The sequence below is a fragment of the Benincasa hispida genome, chromosome 7 (assembly GCF_027475165.1).
Source record: "Benincasa hispida cultivar pf3 chromosome 7, pf3_genome.v1.1, whole genome shotgun sequence".
In the NCBI taxonomy this organism is placed as follows: domain Eukaryota; kingdom Viridiplantae; phylum Streptophyta; class Magnoliopsida; order Cucurbitales; family Cucurbitaceae; genus Benincasa; species Benincasa hispida.
The window spans coordinates 58,313,325-58,333,351 of NC_143484.1; the positions used below are offsets into that span (position 1 = coordinate 58,313,325).

The 20,027-nt window shown below is 31.6% G+C and overlaps 3 protein-coding genes across 3 annotated transcripts; all 3 read left to right on the top strand.

Moving 5' to 3' along the window:
* Positions 1-1,633: 1,633 nt before the first annotated feature.
* LOC150035289 (RAF-like serine/threonine-protein kinase 20) lies at positions 1,634-2,744 on the top strand. The gene is made up of 2 exons (XM_090315453.1): positions 1,634-1,956; positions 2,118-2,744. Exons 1-2 carry the CDS (start codon positions 1,779-1,781, stop codon positions 2,567-2,569), a joined length of 630 nt encoding a protein of 209 aa, XP_090171579.1. The 5' UTR covers positions 1,634-1,778; the 3' UTR covers positions 2,570-2,744.
* LOC120082160 (uncharacterized) lies at positions 2,623-9,633 on the top strand. Its single transcript, XM_090315454.1, has 4 exons — positions 2,623-2,762; positions 3,166-3,234; positions 3,876-3,970; positions 7,355-9,633. Exons 1-4 carry the CDS (start codon positions 2,717-2,719, stop codon positions 7,421-7,423), a joined length of 279 nt encoding a protein of 92 aa, XP_090171580.1. The 5' UTR covers positions 2,623-2,716; the 3' UTR covers positions 7,424-9,633.
* Positions 9,634-16,097: 6,464 nt separating this feature from the next.
* Positions 16,098-18,954, top strand: PIRL2 (plant intracellular ras group-related LRR 2). The gene is made up of 3 exons (XM_039035388.2): positions 16,098-17,091; positions 17,919-18,085; positions 18,189-18,954. The coding sequence occupies exons 1-3, from the start codon at positions 16,420-16,422 to the stop codon at positions 18,835-18,837; spliced, it is 1,488 nt and encodes a 495-aa protein (XP_038891316.1). The 5' UTR covers positions 16,098-16,419; the 3' UTR covers positions 18,838-18,954.
* Positions 18,955-20,027: the final 1,073 nt, after the last annotated feature.

Genomic DNA, 20,027 nt, shown 5'->3' on the forward strand with positions numbered 1-20,027 from the left:
CGAGAATATCAAATTATGGAATAAAATTTCTCGGCACAGAATAGTTGAAATTTGATAGCACGGTAAGCCACGTAGCCTACAAAACAACTGGGCCAAATTGACATTTCAAGCATAACTGTCTTCCGTCAACTTCAACAGAATAGCCGTTAACAAACAACGGTGACGTATTCATGGAATAAAATTTCTCGGCACAGAATAGTTTAACTTTGATAGCACGGTAAGCCACGTAACCTACAAAACAACTGGGCCAAATTGACATTTCAAGCATAACTGCCTTCCGTCAACTTCAACAAAATAGCCGTTAACAAACAACGGTGATGTTTAACAATATTCTCCAGAGTCGGGAGAATGGAGAAAGTGATGGAATCTTTTTAACTAAAGGTTATGCAAATTCTTGAGTTAAATTGATGTACTTTTTAGACAAAACTCAATTAATTGTAAATTTTTTAATCTAAATAAATCTTATTGAATAATTAATCTTAACCTAACTCAATCATAAAATATTTGTATTGATTTGAATTATTAGAATCATTATTAAAATTGTTATTTTAAAATGAAGTAACATGTTCATATCTAAAAGAATCTATTAAATTATTTTTACATATTAAAATGAAATTAACAAATCAATTTTAATTATATTATAAAAATTTATTTCTATAATATTAAAAATACTATTTTAAATAACTAGTGGATAATAAATAATGTGAAAAATATGAAATTAAGTAAAATTAAAATAATTATATTGAAAGTAAAAAATATATTTTTTAATATTAAAAAATAAGTTCGTGTTGATTAAGATTATTTTTGATCAACTTAAGAACCAATCCAATTCATAAATTTTTAGCAACCCAATCCAAATTGTATGAATTGGGTCTGATTGGATTTTTCAGGTATTTTTTTACCACCCTTACTCAATATGATTGAAAATAATTAAACTTTTTACAAACAAATAAATAAAGCATTTTTTTAAGAGAAAATAAATAAAAGGATAAAGTTTATACTAAAAAAATTCTTGGAACTTTTTATTTAAAAAAACGTCTCTATTCTTTTTAAAAAATTGGCATTATCTTTGTCCTTTCCTACATAATGTAATATTAATATTACATTATGGCTTAAAACATTTTTCTAAACCTTTTATTAAATTCATGATTTTTTTTTACCACCTAGCTAGCACAACGATGGTTAAGGGAGGTGGAGACAAATAGTTTCCATCCATATATTATAAGGAAAGTTTTTTTTTTTTTTTTTAAATTAAGTGTATTAATATGATTTTTGAAAGTGTATAGATATATTTAAAATGTGGTATTAACTAACAGTAAGAATATCTTTTTTAATCTTTTTAAAATGTAAAAGTAACAAAGATTAAGTATTAATAGTTCCAATTTAAAATTAGTTGGAATAGATTTTTTTGGAGGGTTGAAGACTGTAGTTGAAACTTCAAAAAAAAAAAAAAAAAATCATGAATATTTTTCAAACAAAGTATAAAGTTCATGTAATTAAGCCTGAAATATTTGATCAATAACTTTGAACTTTTGCCATCACTTTGTCTTTTCTAAAATTTAGCCCATAGCTGTTTGAGTTAATTACAGTTTTACCACCACTAGGCGCGATCAATTACTTCTATAAATAGTGGGCAAGGCGTACCAATACCAGGCTTGGAGAAGCAACTCCAAATCTTCTTCTTCGGTCTCTTTTCTCCCTACATTCTTAGTCTCGCCTTTTCAATCCAAACTGATACCGATAACTTCGGTTTCAAATCCAAGAAGCAAAGAGGAAAAATGGTCGGAGCCTCCCACAGTTCCGGCGGTATCGCCGCCAGATCTGACCGAACTGCAACCATCAAGTTTCTCTGCAGTTATGGAGGCAAGATCCTTCCTCGTTATCCTGATGGCAAACTCCGTTATATTGGTGGTGAAACTCGCGTTCTCGCCGTCGATCGTTCCATTCCTTTCTCTGGTTAGTATCAATCTCTTTTCCTACTTTATTTTCAATATCCGTGTACTAATTTCGTGAATGTTTCGATTGAATGTTGTAATTTATTAGTTGAGGTTGATTGAGTACTTTAAGTCTTGATATGAACTTTCTAGAGTGAGATTTATGATTGTGTCTGGTTACAGAACTGTTGTTGAAGCTGGGACAATTGTGTGGAACTTGTGTGAGTCTTCGTTGTCAATTGCCTTCTGAGGATCTGGATGCTTTGGTATCGATAACCTCCGATGAGGACCTCGCAAATCTCATCGAAGAATACGATCGAGTAGCCTCGCCGCCGTCTTCTTTGAAGATCAGAGCGTTCCTTTCACTGCCTAAATCCGTGAAAAAATCTCCTCTCTCTTGTTCGTCGGCCTCTTCATCATCGTCGTCCTCAAAACCTTCGTCTCCGACAACTGCTATATCCTCCCCAAGGATCTCAACGCAGGTGCCTGACTATCGTGTCCATCAGATCCCAACGCCAGTGAGGTTTTCGTACCGCTGGAAGAAGTCTCAGTCGAAGATTCCTCACTGCTCATATCATCTTCAAGGGAACCCTAGCCACATCTACCTCATCCACAATGGCAATCACTGGCAATAACACCAACTAGAATGAGGGAAATCAAAGCAAACATAAATATAAGATATAACGAAATAGAAAAAGGAAATTCCAAGCACCAAAAAGGATGTATGATGTAAGGAGTTTGTATATGTCGCTAAGGATTGGTTTTTGATCCATTAGCCATTAATGAAATTCGGTCCTATTTCGTTTTGCAGCCGTAGCTATTGTGATGGTGAGTTTCTTCGTCAAATAATCAGAATCCATTCCCAACTTTGCATTACAGCTTCCATTTACCATTAGGTCGTCCATCTTACGTTTGTCCTCTCTGCCAGTAAGAGTCTAGCAAATTCCACGCACGGAGTATCCATAGTTTTAGGTCTGATTGTTGCTTGTGCTTGTGCACAATACGTATTTTTTCCTCTGGCACAACTGCTTTCATCAGCGGTTCTTCTTCCCTTCATTCTCTTTTGAAAACTTAGTTTTAATAAATTTTAACATTCGTTTTTCCAAAATACTATGATTTTGAATGTTGTATGATGGATCACAGTCTCCATAGTCTTCGCTAAAACGATGGATTATATATAGTTTTTTATTGGATGTCTATCTTACTAATCTGATTTTGCAGGATATAACAGATGATTGCATTGGATCAAACTCAACCTTGAAAACGACAAGGAACTACGACTGTGCTTCAGCAATTGTTTGTAAGATCTCCGTCCTACCTAATCTATAAATCAAAAATGTATATGAGAGTGTCGTCTGTTTGTAAGTGTTGGTTCCTCTTAGGCCTTCTAACATAGTTCGACCCTTTCAATTATTGATTCTATCAATCTTACCGATCATTTACCGTAGGCCATATTTGTATATTTAGATACGATTTTAAATTTACCTTCACTCATTAGCTTAATATTTTGGGTCAATTGGTGATGCAACATAATATCAAAGTAGATAGTCGTTCAAATTCTTTGCAATGTTATTTACTCTCTAATTAATATTGATTTCTACTTGTTAGGTCTTCTTCTATGTATTTCAGCTTTACCTTCAGTTTAAGCTTTTAGGTCAATCACTTTAGAAGTATGTTCACTTGTTCATTAGTGTTCGGTTCCTTTTACACTCTCTTTGAACCATTCAATTATAGATTCTCCCAATCCTCTTACTCTTGAATTATATCACTACTTCAATGGTATATCTTTCCTTTTCTGCTTTCTTGTTGAAAAGTTCACAAGTCCTATTCAAGGTTACGAAAGACCACATGAATTTTATATTTAAAATGTGAAGTTCCGAGAAATTGAAGACATATTGTTTATATTTGCATTCTATACAACCCTAACTTCATACATGTTAGGTACATGTGAAGAAAATCTACTATTGTCAGAACCAGAGATCTCTGAGACCCGTTTGCTCTGTTTTCTGTACCAAGAGTTTCTTTCACAATCACAGGTATTCTTTCTTCTTTCCCTCTCATTTTCAATGAAGTAAGACAAGATCATATTCTGGAAAGATTGGGGAAGAATAACAATAAAAATTAAAGACCTCAAATAAGGAATTGTGGATGAAGACAACAGTAATATGGTAGTATTAGGAGCAAGTTGCAGCCTTCTATGGCGTGGCCTTGACGATGAGGTTTGGTTCGTTTCTGTGTTTGGAGATTGGATCCATTCCCTGAACTTGCAATTTTTGAGGAAAATTCCAAAAGTGGGCAGCAAGGACTATGGCTGAGAATGCATTGGGGACCATATTGAGATCAGTTTGACAAAAATGGACAAAGGATGGGGCCCATCCATAACCATTAAGGATAAGACTTGTGGGTTACACTCCAATATCTTAATTGTCACCAACAGGGAAACCCATAGTAACCAAGACAAATGAATGGCACTGGACTTATCCTTCATTTCATATAAAATTTTACAAGAAACAAAACCACAGTCGTATAAGGACCAGTAAAAGAAACAGTTGAAGTAAATAATTTCTCACCATACATGATATGGTGAGGTCCAGTCCAATACTAGGTGGACATTTATCCCATTTATGAAGATTTTTTTTTTTTTTTTTTTTTTTTGGTAGAAGTAGAGTAGCTACTTTCAAATATATTTTCAATGGTCACTAATATTTTCAGTCCAAAAAATAAAAAATAAAAAACAAAGAATTTCTTTTTTCTGAAAAGAGGGAGATAAAGGCAGGATTACATGTGTGTGGGCCATATTTTCATGCCTTTTTTTTCTATGTAAATAAAAATAATAATAATAACAGGGAGATAATAAAAATATATAATAGATACTCCCATTGGTTGTGTAATTATTTGATTTTTCTCTCCATTTCTTACCATGGTTTTTATCTTTCAAGCAAAATAGTTAAATTATTAGCCAAATTTAAAAAACATAAATATATTTTTAAAAGCTAGTATTTTAAGTTTTCAAATTTTGGCTTATTTATTTATTTTAAACATTGGTAAAAAAAGTAGATAATAAACCAGGAAATTTAAAAGTGGAAGGAGTATTTATAGGTTTTATTTTAACAAACTAAAACCTATTTGGTAACTTTTTTTTTTTTTTTTTTGGTGAAAAATAAGTCTATTTCATTTTTTTTTTACAATGCAATGATTTGTATTTATGTCAAGTACCAAAGTTGAACTCTTAGACAAATGGCAGAAATTAATTTTTAAAAACTACTATTTTAATTTTCAAATTAGAGCCGATTGTTTATGGGTTTAATTTAAAAAAGAAAATAAAAAACCAAATGGTAGAACTTTAAATAGTTACAAATTGGAATTTAGTTTTTGTTTTTTGAAAATAGTATTTTTGCTTTATTATTATTATTTTTAAATGGTTTCCACTAAAGAAAACACATTTGAATTTTTAGCAAACTTTGCAAAAATAAAAACTTTGAAAACCATGGGAAAAACTATAGATAAGAAAACAAAGGAATCCAGGTGGAAATTTTTAAAAACAAAAAACTTAATGGGGCCGAAGGCATTATTTCTTCAATTTTTTGATTTTTTTCCTAAGTTCGGGAATATTTTCAACATATAACAATAGAATGTACGGTTTCTTAGATACCAAAATGAGAAATGAAACCATTTATTTTGTAAACTATATAATTTTAGTACAGGATATTGTAAATTTAGGAGTTGTTAGTTCAATTTTTTTACCACAATATATTAGTAATCTCTGATTTGTTATACTATTATCTCTTAGAAATATTAATTGATAGAGATGCAAATATATTATCTAGGAAAGAAAAATTTAAATGATGAGTGTTTAATATTACATGTATTTTTAGATTATAAAAACAAGTGTTTTGTATAATTGTCTTCATTTGTCGTCTTCAATCATATAGTAATGCATTTTTTGAAATTTGTCAGTTACTCGCAACGAATCCCTACATGAAAATAGCAAATGAAAACATTATTCTCATTTTTATTGGTAAAATGATTTTTGTTATTTTAGATTATCTTTGAAATATATAATTTTTAGCTCCTTTATTTGTTTTATCTTTGATGTTTTTCTATTTGATAAAGAATTCAAGATATAAGTTAAATGATGATCATGTTAATCTATTCTCATCGCCAATATAACGTTTTGTAATAAATTAATTATTTTAAATCTTGTTTTTTATTGTTTAATTTAGTGTTAATGGGCGTGGTCCTAGTTATATTATTTTATTTAAGTGTCTTTTCATCACATATTTTATTGGTTAATTTGCTTTTTCCTAAGTTTGGAATATAAAAAGAACATCGTGTAGGTTGTTTATGTACCCTTTCCCTTAATAAAAGGGTGTTAGAACATGGAAGAACAAACTTCATCTCTTCTTCCCTCTCCTTATTCAGTCTGTTTTCTTTTCTTATTGTCTCTTGATGTAATTTTGTACATTGTGCGTCTTTCCCTGAAAAGACAAAGGGGGAAAAAAGACGTGGGATTTGAGCGATCAGCTTCAATAGTTATTTTTCTGTTTTCATAAGCAAAGATTGTTATTTCTTTCCAGTATCTAAGAATAAATCACCACTAGTTTAAAATGTTTAATTTTACCATTTTCTATCCATCAGTGAAACTTATGAGTTTCCCTTGTGTTTATGTTCTTCACGTTTTCCCTAGAGAAAACAAAACTTGGAAACTAGAATAATTTAGGAAAGCCAAAAGTGACATTCTTTCTGGCCCACTATGAGCTTCAAGCTTTTAAAGATTTGACTCATTCGGTGGACAATAAGGAATTGGATTAATATTGTACATTTTAAAATTAATTAGTCAAATATTAGTTTCAAAACCATTTAGAGAAATATGATAGTTTTTATTTGATTTGTATTTTTTTTTTTAAAAAAAAATCCGGCATGTCAAGACTTTAACACTTGACAAGAGTTCGATTTTTTTTTTTAATGTATGTCGAGTGTTGAAGTCTCGACTACTTATTTTTTATTTTTTATTTTTTTTGAAAATCACATTGTCATTCCTTTTTCTTTCCAATCGGTTATTTCTTTACCTTGTTTAAGATACTCTGTGTAATTATATTTCTTAATAATAACAAAAAGGATGTTTTTGTATTTTTTTAATAATAAATAAAATCTACCTCCTTAACTTCTAACTCTAAGAGATATCATAGAAAATAATAAATCATCAATAATTTTTTCTTCCATAATTAGAAAATAATAAAATATAAATTAAAATGTTCATGTTAATACCACAATTTAATGTATCTCATTCATTTAAAAATATATAATAAAAATCTGTGTCTTATAAGGCGGACGTCGTCAATTTTGAGCTAGTTGTCATCGTCGACTTTGAACTTGAGATTGTTCTGGTTTCTCTTGATGTTGTTCGGGTACTTCTGCAGGTGCAATATAAATATTTATCATGCTCTCCACAGTCGTGCCCATCAAACTGTCTTCTTCTACTCGAGTAGATTCCCTACGTCTAGGAGCGGATGAATGAGTAATAGGTATGATGTACATATAATGTATCTAGTTACTGTTGCTCGATCTTTGTGAATTATAAAACGATTAGACGGTATTTAAAATAAATTTAAATTCAAAACTTTTTCAGATAGGTTGATGTCATGCAGTAGGGGTTCAGTATTACAAGGCGATGAGATATCCTATTGGAGATTAAATTGTCTCATTTACTTGTCAGGAAAATACCACTCACCAATGTGAAAATAAGTCCACCATATGTTTTGACCGTTTGTACAAAAATTGAGCTTTGTAAGGCTCCAAATAATTTGAAACATAAAATATTATATTAAAAAATAATAAAGACAAATACATTAAAAATATGTATACAAAATTCAATTTGGTTCAGTATTAGTCTACCTGATTAGGTTGAAGCAGATTGAATATGATCCACCCCAAGAATACGGTCATGCTCCACTCCAAGAATATCATCATGCATCATAGAGGTTGGCTAATAATGACAGAAAACAGACTTCCTCATCTGCATCATCCCATGAAATTGTGTTTCTAACCAAACTTAACCTCAATCCTTTAATTTTATCAACGAGTGGGGTCACATGGGATCATAGTTCACAAATATTTAGCCAGTCATCATGCATTACTCTGGTAACTGGCTTGCCATCAATAAGTAACCTGAACAACATTTCTATGTCATGTAGAGTGATAGCTCACTTTTTAGTGAGCACATGAAATGTATACATCTCAGGCTTCTATCTCTCAATCTGTGTTGTGCTGATATGCCAATCTAGCCAAATGAATCAGAATGGTTGTATTATAGGGTGGAGAGGGATAGTGCAATGAACAATCGCCTCTTGATTTGCCAGTGGTACGATCTTTCCATACAACTGGTGATCGATGAATCGATTGCTTATACAAAACATCGGGACCAATCGGTCTTGGATTTAAAGTCATGATCTAAAAAACAAACTATTATTTCAACTGTTCAATCCATCTCATTATGGTGTCGCGAACTCTTTGGTAAGGGGGTTAGCATGTAAGACAGACATATTAGGGTGCGTAATCCAGTACAAGTTTAAATTGTACAAGTTTAAATTGAGGAGAGTAGCATGTAGCGTATGTTGATAATTTATAATAGTCTTTAATAAAATCTTCGTCATTGAGTAAACCGTCATAAAATGCGAGTATGGAAGTCAAATGCTTGCAACTTGTTACATGAATAGTATTGTTCAGACTCATTTATTAATTTTTTCATGTGTACCTGAATATTTACTTATTTGATATTACAAATATATTTGAAGCAAATTGTTGATTATTAAAAAAAATATTATCGGGTGTATTTATCTCGACACTCAAAAGCAACTCTCTATTTCTTTCTTTTTTTTTTTTTCAAAATAATTTATACACTTGAAGAATCTTATTTGAACAAGAGTATTTATCGGCAACATCCTTTAAGGACTCAATTTATGCAGATAGGTTTGTCGTCATTTACCCATACCTGAATCTTCCATTGTGTGCTTGAATCCATTGCTCAATACCAATTTGTTAAAAAAACTCAGATAGTTTTGATTTATTCTTTTGATGTCCTCAATGACTTTATTAAACTTTCGAATTTGGAATTGACATTTGACATGATAAACATAATTCTTTAATGTGTTGAATTTGCATTTTTTTTGTTGAAGTTGCTAACAATATATTGTAAGCAGAATCAATGGTGACATTTTGGTCTTGTCCAATCATTTGCTGGATTGTTCACTATTGAGATAATGCCAGCATGTCGATTCGAAATTAAAGGTGTAAAATGTTTTAAGAATCATTCCCATGAGTTTGCAGACTCCTCATTTACAATGGCGAATGCAAGAGAAAGAAGATGTTCGTTTGGATCTACTGATTGCTACATCAGTAAGTTTCTATACAAGTGGGTACTGTCTATTTGAATTACCGATTGACATCTATTGAAAGCTTCTATATTAGGACCAAATGCCTAAAATGCAGAAGTAAAGATGACACGTCTTTCAGTTGACGTTTCCTTCTCTCTCCACTCCATACATGTTCTCGGATTAATCTGCTTAACCATATAAAGCCACCTAGACAACAATTTGTATGACTCACCCCAGTCACTGAACATTTTAGCCAATATCTTTCTTTGTCCTCCCACACCTTATGGTAAGGAACATGAAATCCAAATTTTATTTTTATCTCGGACTATAGTCGTGCCACATTGATGGATGGTTTTTCTTTTACGACATCACAAAATTCTAGTACAATCATCGATGAATCTAATTCCACATGACTTTGACTAAATTCTGAGTAAAAACATGTATGTTGCTCAACATACTTAGTGATATCAAACAAGCTATGCGACTTTTTCTTTGTTGCATGAAATTTTCATTTGCAATCTTCTCCCACTTCTTACCCCGAATTGCCCAAATCGTCAGTGTCGATTCCACAATCTCATTTGATGCCTGACACTTAATAGCAAAATATTTGATTGTATGTTGTAGCATTTCTTTGTCTTAACAATTCATCTCCTTATATAATTGGTATCTGAAGGTAACTCATGTTCACGACCATCAAAATCCAACTTCTCGAATTCATTATCTGTTTCTGTTCTAAAAATCCTGTATTAATTATTAACCATCATATCCTCATAATCACAGGGTGGTTCAATTGATTCAGGATCATGGTTAATACATTTAGTCGGATTTTCAAACTAGCTAAAGGGTTGTGCATTCAAGTTTATATCGAACCTTACCCTTATCACATTAACGTATAAATGTACTAAATTTGGGAGTAGCATCGCTATTAAAAACATCAGGTCAACATCTTACTGATCATCCCTACCATTTCAACGAATTGTTCAAAAATAAGTCTACGGATCACATTTATGCTAAAACCCTCACATGGTGACGGGCCATAATCAACTTTATCAACACCATCCATCACATTATAATTTGTAAACCACATAAATTTCAAACATTTGTCCGCCATTACCAATTATTATACTAATTATCAAATTTTAGAAAAAAAAAAAACAAAAATATAAACAAAATATTAAAGATATTAAAAATTAATAAAAAAAAACTTTGAACATCAAACTGAATTACTAAAACAATCTAATATTATAAGAAATATATATAATAAAAATTTACTCAAAATAATTTTGTATTAAATAACAAAAAAAAAAAAAAAATTATCAAACTTTTTAAAATGCACTAATACAGAAAAAGTAGAATATTATAAAAAAAAAAACTCATTACTAATTATTTTATTAATCATCAAACTTAAATACAAACAAGATATAAATCAAATATTAAAAATATTAAAAACTAATTAAAAAAATTGAGCATCAAACTTAAATACTAAAATAATCTAATATTATAAGGAATATATAATAAAAATTCACTCAAACTAATGATTTTGTATTAAATAAAAAAAATATTAAAATTTTTAAAATATAATACTTAAAAAGTAGAATATTATAAATAAAAAAAAAAAAAAAAAAAAACCAAACCATACATTACTAATTAAAAATATAAAGAAAAGATGATCTGAGAGATAAAAGAGATCGAAATGTAGAATGATTTTTGGGAAGTTTTCAAAGGAGAAGAAGAGACCGGCTGAGAACAATGACATAATCAAATATCTTGGATCAACAAGAGATTATAAGGGTTGGAGTAAGTAGCAGTTGGATGAAATAATAAATCATCTTGGATGAGATGATAAGGGTTGGAATTTCTGTCATGTTTCTTACTAAAAAGAAATGGCTTCCACTTTCATAGATTTGGTGATGAGGTTACGTTGTGTTAGTTGCATCACATCACCTAATCAAATATCTTTAGAAAAAATATATTTTTTCGATTAAGTAGTTTTTAAGAATAAGTGTATTTGATCTTTAATGTGTCAAATTAATCATTTTGGTCTCTAGATTTTGAAAAAAAACAATGATTAGCTGCTGCCTATATGCTCTCCATTTCTTTACTACACACAAAAGAAATTAGAAAAAAAATTTAATTTTTAAAGATATAAAACTGCTACATGGTAGTATTTTATTGGACTATACTTGAGATATATGAAGATAGATGCATCCAAGTGAGCATTCAAATTTTTTTCTATAAAAAATAGGTTTAAAAATTCCCTCAATTAATAAATCTATTAAATTTAAACAAAAAAAAATTAATTAAAAGTATGATGTGACGAGATACTTTTTTCTCTCCTCTCCCTCCGCTTTCTTCTTCTTCTCTCTTCTCTCCCCTCTCTTATCCTCTCTTCTCCATCTCGATGTCACTTTATGTCTGTCATTTTTTCAATGGAAGAAGATTATGAAATTTGATCACTTTTCTTTCTTATTTCTTCTTTTTCTCTCTTCCTTCTCTTGTTCTCTCTTGTCCATCTTCGTTGACTAGCAGGAAGACTGCAGTGTGGACTGGCTGGCCGGTGGGGGGAAATTTCCCAAAGATGGTTCATTTTGTTTGAAATTTTTTTCCTCATTATTTTTTTTAATAGTGATTTCCCGTTTGGTGGTTGGCTTACCCAATATCTATGGGCTTCAAGGATTTGCGGTCAACGATTTTTTTTTTCTTTTCCTTTTTTTAAAACTCTTATTTTATTTTTCTCTCTTTGCTCCATATGGATTAACCTCCATTTGAATTTAAGAAATTTTTGGACATAATGATTTGAATGTATTAGAAATTTTGCATTTGGAATATAAGTGAAAAGGAAAAAGAAGTTGGAAAGTTTACTAGTATAAGCTAGATGAGAGAAAGAAGAGAGATTGATGGGAGAAGAGAGAGGGGAAAAGAAAGAGAAGAGAGAAGTGGGAAATATTATTTTTTTCAAATCATCTTGTCATATCATATTTTTAATTAATTTTATGTTTAAATTCAAAATATTTATTAGTAGAGGAACCTTTTAAACCTATTTTTAAAAATTTAAGACTAAAATGATCAATTTAAAACGTTAGAGATCAAATGCACCTATTTTTGAAAACTCGAGAACCAAAAAGTAATTTTTTTCCATATCTTTTCTCTCTTTCAAGTGTTTTAGGCACATTTTTATGAATTGGACAAGAAATTAGTCATTGTCTTCATGTATCATCGTTTACTTGGTTAAATTTCGATTGGTTGTGACTTTTTATTCCGTTTGTGACCTATCAAATTTCCAGCAATTGCCAGCCGCAAGTTCAATTTTCAAAGAGGATTACTTAACCTTTTTGAGGTACATTGGAAGTACCCAATACTTTTAGCCAGCGAGTTTCCTTTTAGTTTTGGGTAGGGATTAAACTCTTTATTGACATAAGCTTATTCAAACTAACCAAATTATCTAATTGAGTACACCAAGTTGACACTCCTTGATTTAAGTCGGAGATTATAGTTATCGTCTAATTGCGAGTCTAGTTGTATTATTCTTGACTATGATATTGAACACATAAAAAATACATATACATCTTGGGTTATACCCTAACTAGTTGTGCAATTAGAGTTTCACTTGACAAACTTGTCTTTCTTTTTCTTTTCTTTTTTTCTTTTTTTTTTTTTCTGTTTTTAAAAAATAAGTATTTGAGTTTTTCTACTGCAAAAAGATATGTACGATGCATTCAGGTCTTAAGTATCGAATATTATGAATATACTTACACATAAAATAATATGATTACCTTGGATTGGACAAGTAGATTTGAATTAACCAAAAAAGATAACCTTTAACAAAAGACTTTCAATGTTTTACTCTCATCTACATGAGTGTTGTGGAGTCTAAAATTCTATTATGAAGAGTTCTATTCCAGCTAGTTTAGAAATTATACTATTACCATCATTTTTATCAAGATATTTAATTTTGTTGATTAGATAAGGACATGCATAATTATCGGTCTTTTAACCCATTTTAGAAACGTGATCATTCTTATTCAAGTGTAAATTCATAACTAGTTGCTAGTTTGTTTAGTTGGGTTCCTACACGAGGAAAAGTCATCATCTTGACGAGTAAGTTTATTGTTGGTTATGACCATCTACTCAAAGACTAATTTTCAGATCGAATAGTTGTGCATACAAACGTCACATTCCAATACGGTTAGAGTATAAACATTGCATCGATAATTAAGAATTTCGTCACTCAATCAGTTGTCATCTTTTACTTGAACCAAGCCAATCTCATTTGGAGTCTGTACGTTACACTAATGATCATGTCTAGTAACTTAGTCGGATGAAACAACCTTAGCCGAAGACTTTCAATTATTTTTATCTCCATGAGTCATGATAAATTATTGTATGAAGTAACAGTCTAAAGACAATTGTGATTATGTGCATATATTGTTTGTGCATGTGATTATTTAATGGACACTGGGTTTAACAATTATATGCTTTGAGCCCTTTTGCGATTGTACTCTTTTCTCAGCCCAAGTCTATACATTGGACTTGTGGCCCATCAATGATCAATATAGCATTTTGGGACTTGTAAAAAAAAGGTAGATTTGATCCTTTTCGAGATAGAAGATTTAAAGAACTCTTCAACAAGCCTCAAGCCTTATATTTCGGACTTGTAAAGAAGATCAATCCAATGGCATCACGACCAAAACCATTGTTTACAGGTAATGTTCTTTTCCACTTTTCAATAGTCTTCTAAAATAGTCTTCTTTAACTGTGGAGGATGTTTGTAACCATTAATTGAGCATTGACTGTTCATTTTTTTTTTGGACAAGAAACATTGATCGTTTATTTTTGGTTCATCTTTGTGTCTTTCGTGTTTCGTTTTTTAAAATCTAACCACTTTTTCAGTCTAAAATTATCTTAGTGTAAAGCTTAGAACATACGCCTTCGTCTTAGCTCCTCACGAGTTAGTTTACGAAGCGATCAACAATAATGATTGTTATTACCATATGTTCATATAATTTGATGAAATTGCACTGTTTTTACTCTCTTTTTTTTTTTTTTTTTTGTCAATTATTTGATTTGATTGCTAGATTCTGTTTTTCTCCTAAATATATTTCTCTCTCTCATATTTCTTATTTGTATCTTTCAAAAAGAATCTAGTTCCCTACAATTTTCCTCTCCTGCCCTAATATTTCACTTTTCCTCAACCCTTTTACTTATCCTTTGCTCACAATTTCGGTATTCCTCCTCCTAACTTATTTTCCCCTTTCATTTCTAATTTTATAAATATAGCTATTCCAAATTAAAATATTATATTTAATTCCTTTGTTAAAGGGTAAGATCATAATTAGGAAACTGTTAATTTGATAAACACATGTTGAAAATAAGTATTTGGTATCAAAATACTGATACTAGTTATTGTAGTTTATTGTTTAAAGGAAATCAGAAAATTCAATAATAGAAAAAGAAAGTTGGAAAATTAAGTCTATGCTATTTATGATTTAACCGATTATTGATAATTCCATGGTCAACAAAAGTCGCTTGTCAAGGCGTATTCAACCATATGATCTGGTCCACTGTGTATTAATATGAAAAATATTGGGCTAAAACAAAATTGATAATAAAAAAAATTAAATATTCAACTAAAATTTGTTAATTTCATTCCCTAAAAATATGGCAATGAATATTTAATCGTGAATAGATAGTGAATGGTGATTGTGGCCCAACGATGACTTGGAAATATTCAATTGTTCTTATTTTACTAAGTCACCAATGGTGGCTCCCCTTTACGACAACTTAATGTTCATCTAAATTCGTTGAACAGAATTGCTTTGCAAATAAAACAATTACTCAGACAGCAATCCATAATATTAAATTTTTATCTATTTTAGTTCGTTTCAAACAATACACCTTTTACAATTTTAAAAATTCCACTCTAATCTAAACCTGCTCCATAAAGTTACTTTCAGTTATGCTATAAAGTTTTCAGTAATCGAATATATTCTAATTAAACTTTATATAAGTTCAACTATTTAAAATTCTAATGAAAAGAATACTTGCTTTAACACATCAACAACCATATAAACATAAAGCAGGCTTATGTCACGTTTTAATAGAAATTCATCAACATAAATTAACAATTATTATGAAAATAAGTTTATAAGTTTGGAGAAAAGTTGTGAAAATTTCGAGTAATTAGACAGAATTATTTGAAAATAAAAAAATAAACTGGCACATAAAACGAAAATTCGAAATATGATCGCTCCTAGTAATTGCAATGGAAATGCTCACTTGAGCATTCCACGTCCCTTTAATATCCTTTTGATTATTTTTTTTTTAAATGAGTAAATGATATACGTTATTTCCGATAAGATATTACATCCTTGGTTAGAAACTCAGAACATCAAATTTTGACTTCCTCGTGTCGAAATTAAATAATAATAATAATAATAATAATAATAAAAGTCTTAATTTGATTTGTTAATGTATTAATAACTAATTGAGTCCCAGGTCAACTATGTTAAAGATACTTAATATAAACTATGTAATATAATAAATATCTAGTGAAGTGACAGAAATTCAGAGAAAGAAAAGGTACATATGTAAGAGAAGTTAAGATTCCTCTTTCATTTTTTAAGCTTTCTTTTATTTATTGAAAATCATATCATATAAGTTTGGCATTAACTAGTTTTTTAACCTTTTTCAATGTGTGACTAAAAGGAGCCATTTGGATCTTAACTCTTATTGAAAATTTTTGTTTTTACTTATTTTTACCTATACTCATTGATATAGATTAAAATAGTATGCACTCTAAATATAGATTATTACTTAATTACTATAATCCATCGATTATAATAATTAACTTAGTACTTAAATGACCCTGAAAAACTAGAAATACCAAACCTAAAAGCCTTATTTAAAAAAAAAAAAGAAAAGAAAAGAAAAGAAAATTGTCAACGGTCAAAACTCATAGTTGCTATAGACTACAGTTATCTTGTCCAAATGGCTGATCATGGCAGCCCGGCTTGTCTTCTGACCCACCCTTTTAAATCACACATCTTGAACGCTTCCCGTCTCTTACGCTCTCGCAGTTCATTACAGCACTTCTTTCCGGCCATCGTTGAGAAATGGATTCAGAAACGGACTCCATTTCCCAACACTTTCCTATTCTATACTACGTTCTATCCCAACTGGATCCTATTTCTGGTAAATCCAACCCTCAACTCTCTCCCGAAACTAAAGAATCGGTGCTGACCAAGTTGTCACATCTCAACAATCCTGAAGTCTTGGCCTCCATCATTCAAGCCATTCCTGACAACCTCACCCACACTCTGTCAGCCCTCATTTCACTCGGTCCACGCCCCGATCCCTCCGCTGTCGCCGCCGCTCGTGACAGGATAATTGAAATCCAATCCACACTCCACAAGAATCTTCAAGCGATCAAAGGCGAAGGAAATTCCGGTGGCGATGAGGCAGAGAATAAGCTGAGGAAAGCGGCGGAAAAGGAAACGCAAATCTATAAGGCGGTGTCTCGGCTCGAGGAGATGCATGAAGCCTATGAGAAGCAGTTAAGTGCTGCGCAGGATCGTGTGGTTGAAGTTTATGAATCGGTCGTTGCGGAGTTGGATAAGGAGACCGACTTGGAAGTGAACGAAGAAGTTATTAGAATTTTGAAAGAGGCTGAGAGTGGTGTGGTGGAGAAAGTCGACCTTTTTGGTCAACAGATCAGGTTTCTTCCGGAGGAGTTTGGGAAACTTCGACGCTTGATCGAGCTTAATCTATCGCATAATCAGTTGGAGGTAATTTTCATCTTCTACCTCCTCTGTTTCTTTTAAATGGATTATGATGACCCAAAATTGGGACAAAAAAATGAAATTTGTCCCAAAGAATCTTTTTCCCCCTAATCCTCTGCTGATGTCAACAGAAGAAATTACTAAAACGAAACTTACACGCATGGATTGGCCTCTTGTTCTCGCTCCTCACTCTCTGTTATCTCGCTATCTCGATCTCCTCTCTCTCACTCTCTTGTGTCACTGCATCTGACATTCCAATCGACATTTCGATGGCTGACGATAATTGGAGAATGGCCAACGCAAATGGAGGCAAGAAAAGGGTTCTTCGGATGCATTACCCAAATTTTTGATATAAATGAAAATTATCCCACTTTCTGAAATCTGGTTTTTTGACTTCCACTGACATCAAATTCGAGTCAAAGTACAAAAGCGGAACTCCCTTTTCTGTCACATATCCTCCCCTCTTTCCCTTTCTCTCACCATCTCACTCTGCAACGCAACTTCAATAGAGGGAGAGAAAAAAAAAGAAGGCAGCCAGAGCTATTCATGTGGACTCGTCGGAGCAGAAGCGTGGTCTCGTCGAAGTTGGTCATGTCACAGAAATTATATGTATAATTTTGTAAAATTGCTTAAACAAAAGGTCAAAATTTAGATGTTTTAAAAAGTGGGGCAAAAATCATTTTAGATAATTTTAGATAATTTTGTAACTTTGATGGATGACTATGTAAAGAAAATGGAAAACCTCTTAAATATCAAATAGTGTAACAAAAATACAATTATTTCCATAATTTCCCTAAAAATGGACTGTTTTTCTGTGTATGTGTGGAGTACAGGTTCTTCCTGATTCTATAGCTGGGCTTCAGAAACTACAGCGCCTAGACATTTCTTCGAACCTATTGGAGTCACTTCCTGATTCTATAGGCCTATTGGTTAATTTGAAGGTCGTCATTGTATCAGGAAATAAGCTGAAAGTGCTTCCCGAAACCATTACTGGTTGCAGGTAACTGAATCACTTGTTTATGGCTTCTGTTGGAAAAAAGTAATGTTGATTATGCTGTGAGTTTTGAAGATTTTCATTACATGATATCTTTTTTTTACTGTAGTTCATTGGTGGAGTTGGATGCAAGTTTCAACAATCTGCAAAGTTTACCAATAAATATTGGTTATGGGTTGGTTAATCTCGAAAGGCTATCGATACAGCTTAACCAGATATGTTACCTTCCTACATCCATATGTCAGCTTAGGTCTCTAAGATATTTTGATGCACATTTCAATAAACTCCATGCGCTGCCTCCAGCCATCGGAAGGCTAACGAGTCTCGAGGTGTTGAATCTCAGTGGTAATTTCAACAACTTGACTGAGGTTCCTGAATCAATCAGTGATCTATGCAACCTGAAGGAGCTAGATCTTAGTGACAACCAGATCAGAGCTCTTCCGGACACATTTGGGCGGCTGGAGAAACTAATAAGGCTGAATATGGATCAAAATCCTTTGGTGATACCTCCAATGGCAATTGTTGACAAAGGGGCCCAAGCGGTGAAGGATTTCATGGATATGAGGTGGGCTGATTTAGTTGCGGAAAAACAGAAGAACATGCATGAGGCAAATGTGCCTCAAGAACAGAGTGGATGGCTTACTTGGGGAACCTCAATGTTGAGTAATGTAACTTCTGGGGTTGTACAAACTATTTCTGAATATACAGCGGGACGAAACGAAAATTCCCAGGACCCATGGTTGTATCAACAGTTGTGAATGGAGGATTGTATGGTCTTATTATCGACCTGTATTTCTAAGAAATTTTGTCTATATTTGCATGTATAATTTAATATACATACACATGCTGGTATAAACTTGGCTTCTATTTCTAAATACTCAATCTGGAATCATCTACACTCAACGCAGAAACGTGTTAAACACTAAATTTGTTTTATTGAAAGATTGTTTATGTATTTTTTTTCATCCGCAAACATTTTGAGATCATATCCTTACTTAGAAATTGTCTTCAAAGCTCTTTTTACACAAAAATTCAATTAACAAAACAATGAATATCCACTTCTAATTTTTATTTCATTAATTGTATTATTGACTTACTTTTTATCAAAATAATATATTTGCCTATATATATTTTGACATGTACAACAACATTAATTTTAATAAGCTATAGAATTATAGCTTTTGAAATCATTTAAGAAGGAGATAACAAAAAATTAAAATGTCATTCGTAACAAGCCACACTATCTTAATGTGAACACAAAAAACACATAGAGAACTAATAAAAACATTTTGTAAACTGTACTACTAAACATACTAAAAGATTTGTTGGAAATGATAGAAAATTTTCTTTTGTAAGTATTCTGACGACAAGAGACGTAGATTGAAATATAGTTTTTGTGCTCGTAACTTTAATTCTTTCTAAAATATGATTTAAGTTTTCAGAAAGAAAAAGTTAATTAAAAGTATATTTAGTATTAACCCAACATACCTTTATCCATTCCTGAGCGAATATAAGGCTCTAAGCCTCCCACCACCTTTCGGAATAGGAGAGGATCTACGCTCCAATGGACAAGGACAAACAATAGATTGAAATATGATTTATGCTGATGCCAAAATTTAGTCAAGAATAAACGTAGTTGGTGCCCCCATGTGACAACGATGACGAATTTGTAATTTGGGGAAGAGATGACTTACAAAAGTTTCGATGCTAAAGTAGTTTTAGATATAAATGGTCTATTCATAGGGAAAATTGACCTACCAAACCAAAAGGCGGGCCTAGTTTAATGTTCTGCTCGGGCCGGTCGAGGTCGAGCATCTTTTTTGAACTATATCTCGGGCCCAAAGCGTTCTCTCGAGTCGGGGCATGCATAATGCACTATAAGAAAAGAGACTTATGATAGCTTCGAAAATACACTATAATAGCTATTTTATAGCATTTTTTGCAAAGT

Coding starts and splice junctions, on each gene's coding strand:
- LOC150035289 (XM_090315453.1), top strand. CDS start 1,779: ATGGTCGGAGCCTCCCACAGTTCCGGCGGTATCGCCGCCAGATCTGAC. Junction 1,957..2,117: donor TCGTTCCATTCCTTTCTCTG/GTTAGTATCAAT, acceptor GTCTGGTTACAG/AACTGTTGTTGAAGCTGGGA.
- LOC120082160 (XM_090315454.1), top strand. CDS start 2,717: ATGAAATTCGGTCCTATTTCGTTTTGCAGCCGTAGCTATTGTGATG. Junction 2,763..3,165: donor CAGCCGTAGCTATTGTGATG/GTGAGTTTCTTC, acceptor AGGATATAACAG/ATGATTGCATTGGATCAAAC. Junction 3,235..3,875: donor CTGTGCTTCAGCAATTGTTT/GTAAGATCTCCG, acceptor CATACATGTTAG/GTACATGTGAAGAAAATCTA.
- PIRL2 (XM_039035388.2), top strand. CDS start 16,420: ATGGATTCAGAAACGGACTCCATTTCCCAACACTTTCCTATTCTATAC. Junction 17,092..17,918: donor TATCGCATAATCAGTTGGAG/GTAATTTTCATC, acceptor TGTGGAGTACAG/GTTCTTCCTGATTCTATAGC. Junction 18,086..18,188: donor GAAACCATTACTGGTTGCAG/GTAACTGAATCA, acceptor TTTTTACTGTAG/TTCATTGGTGGAGTTGGATG.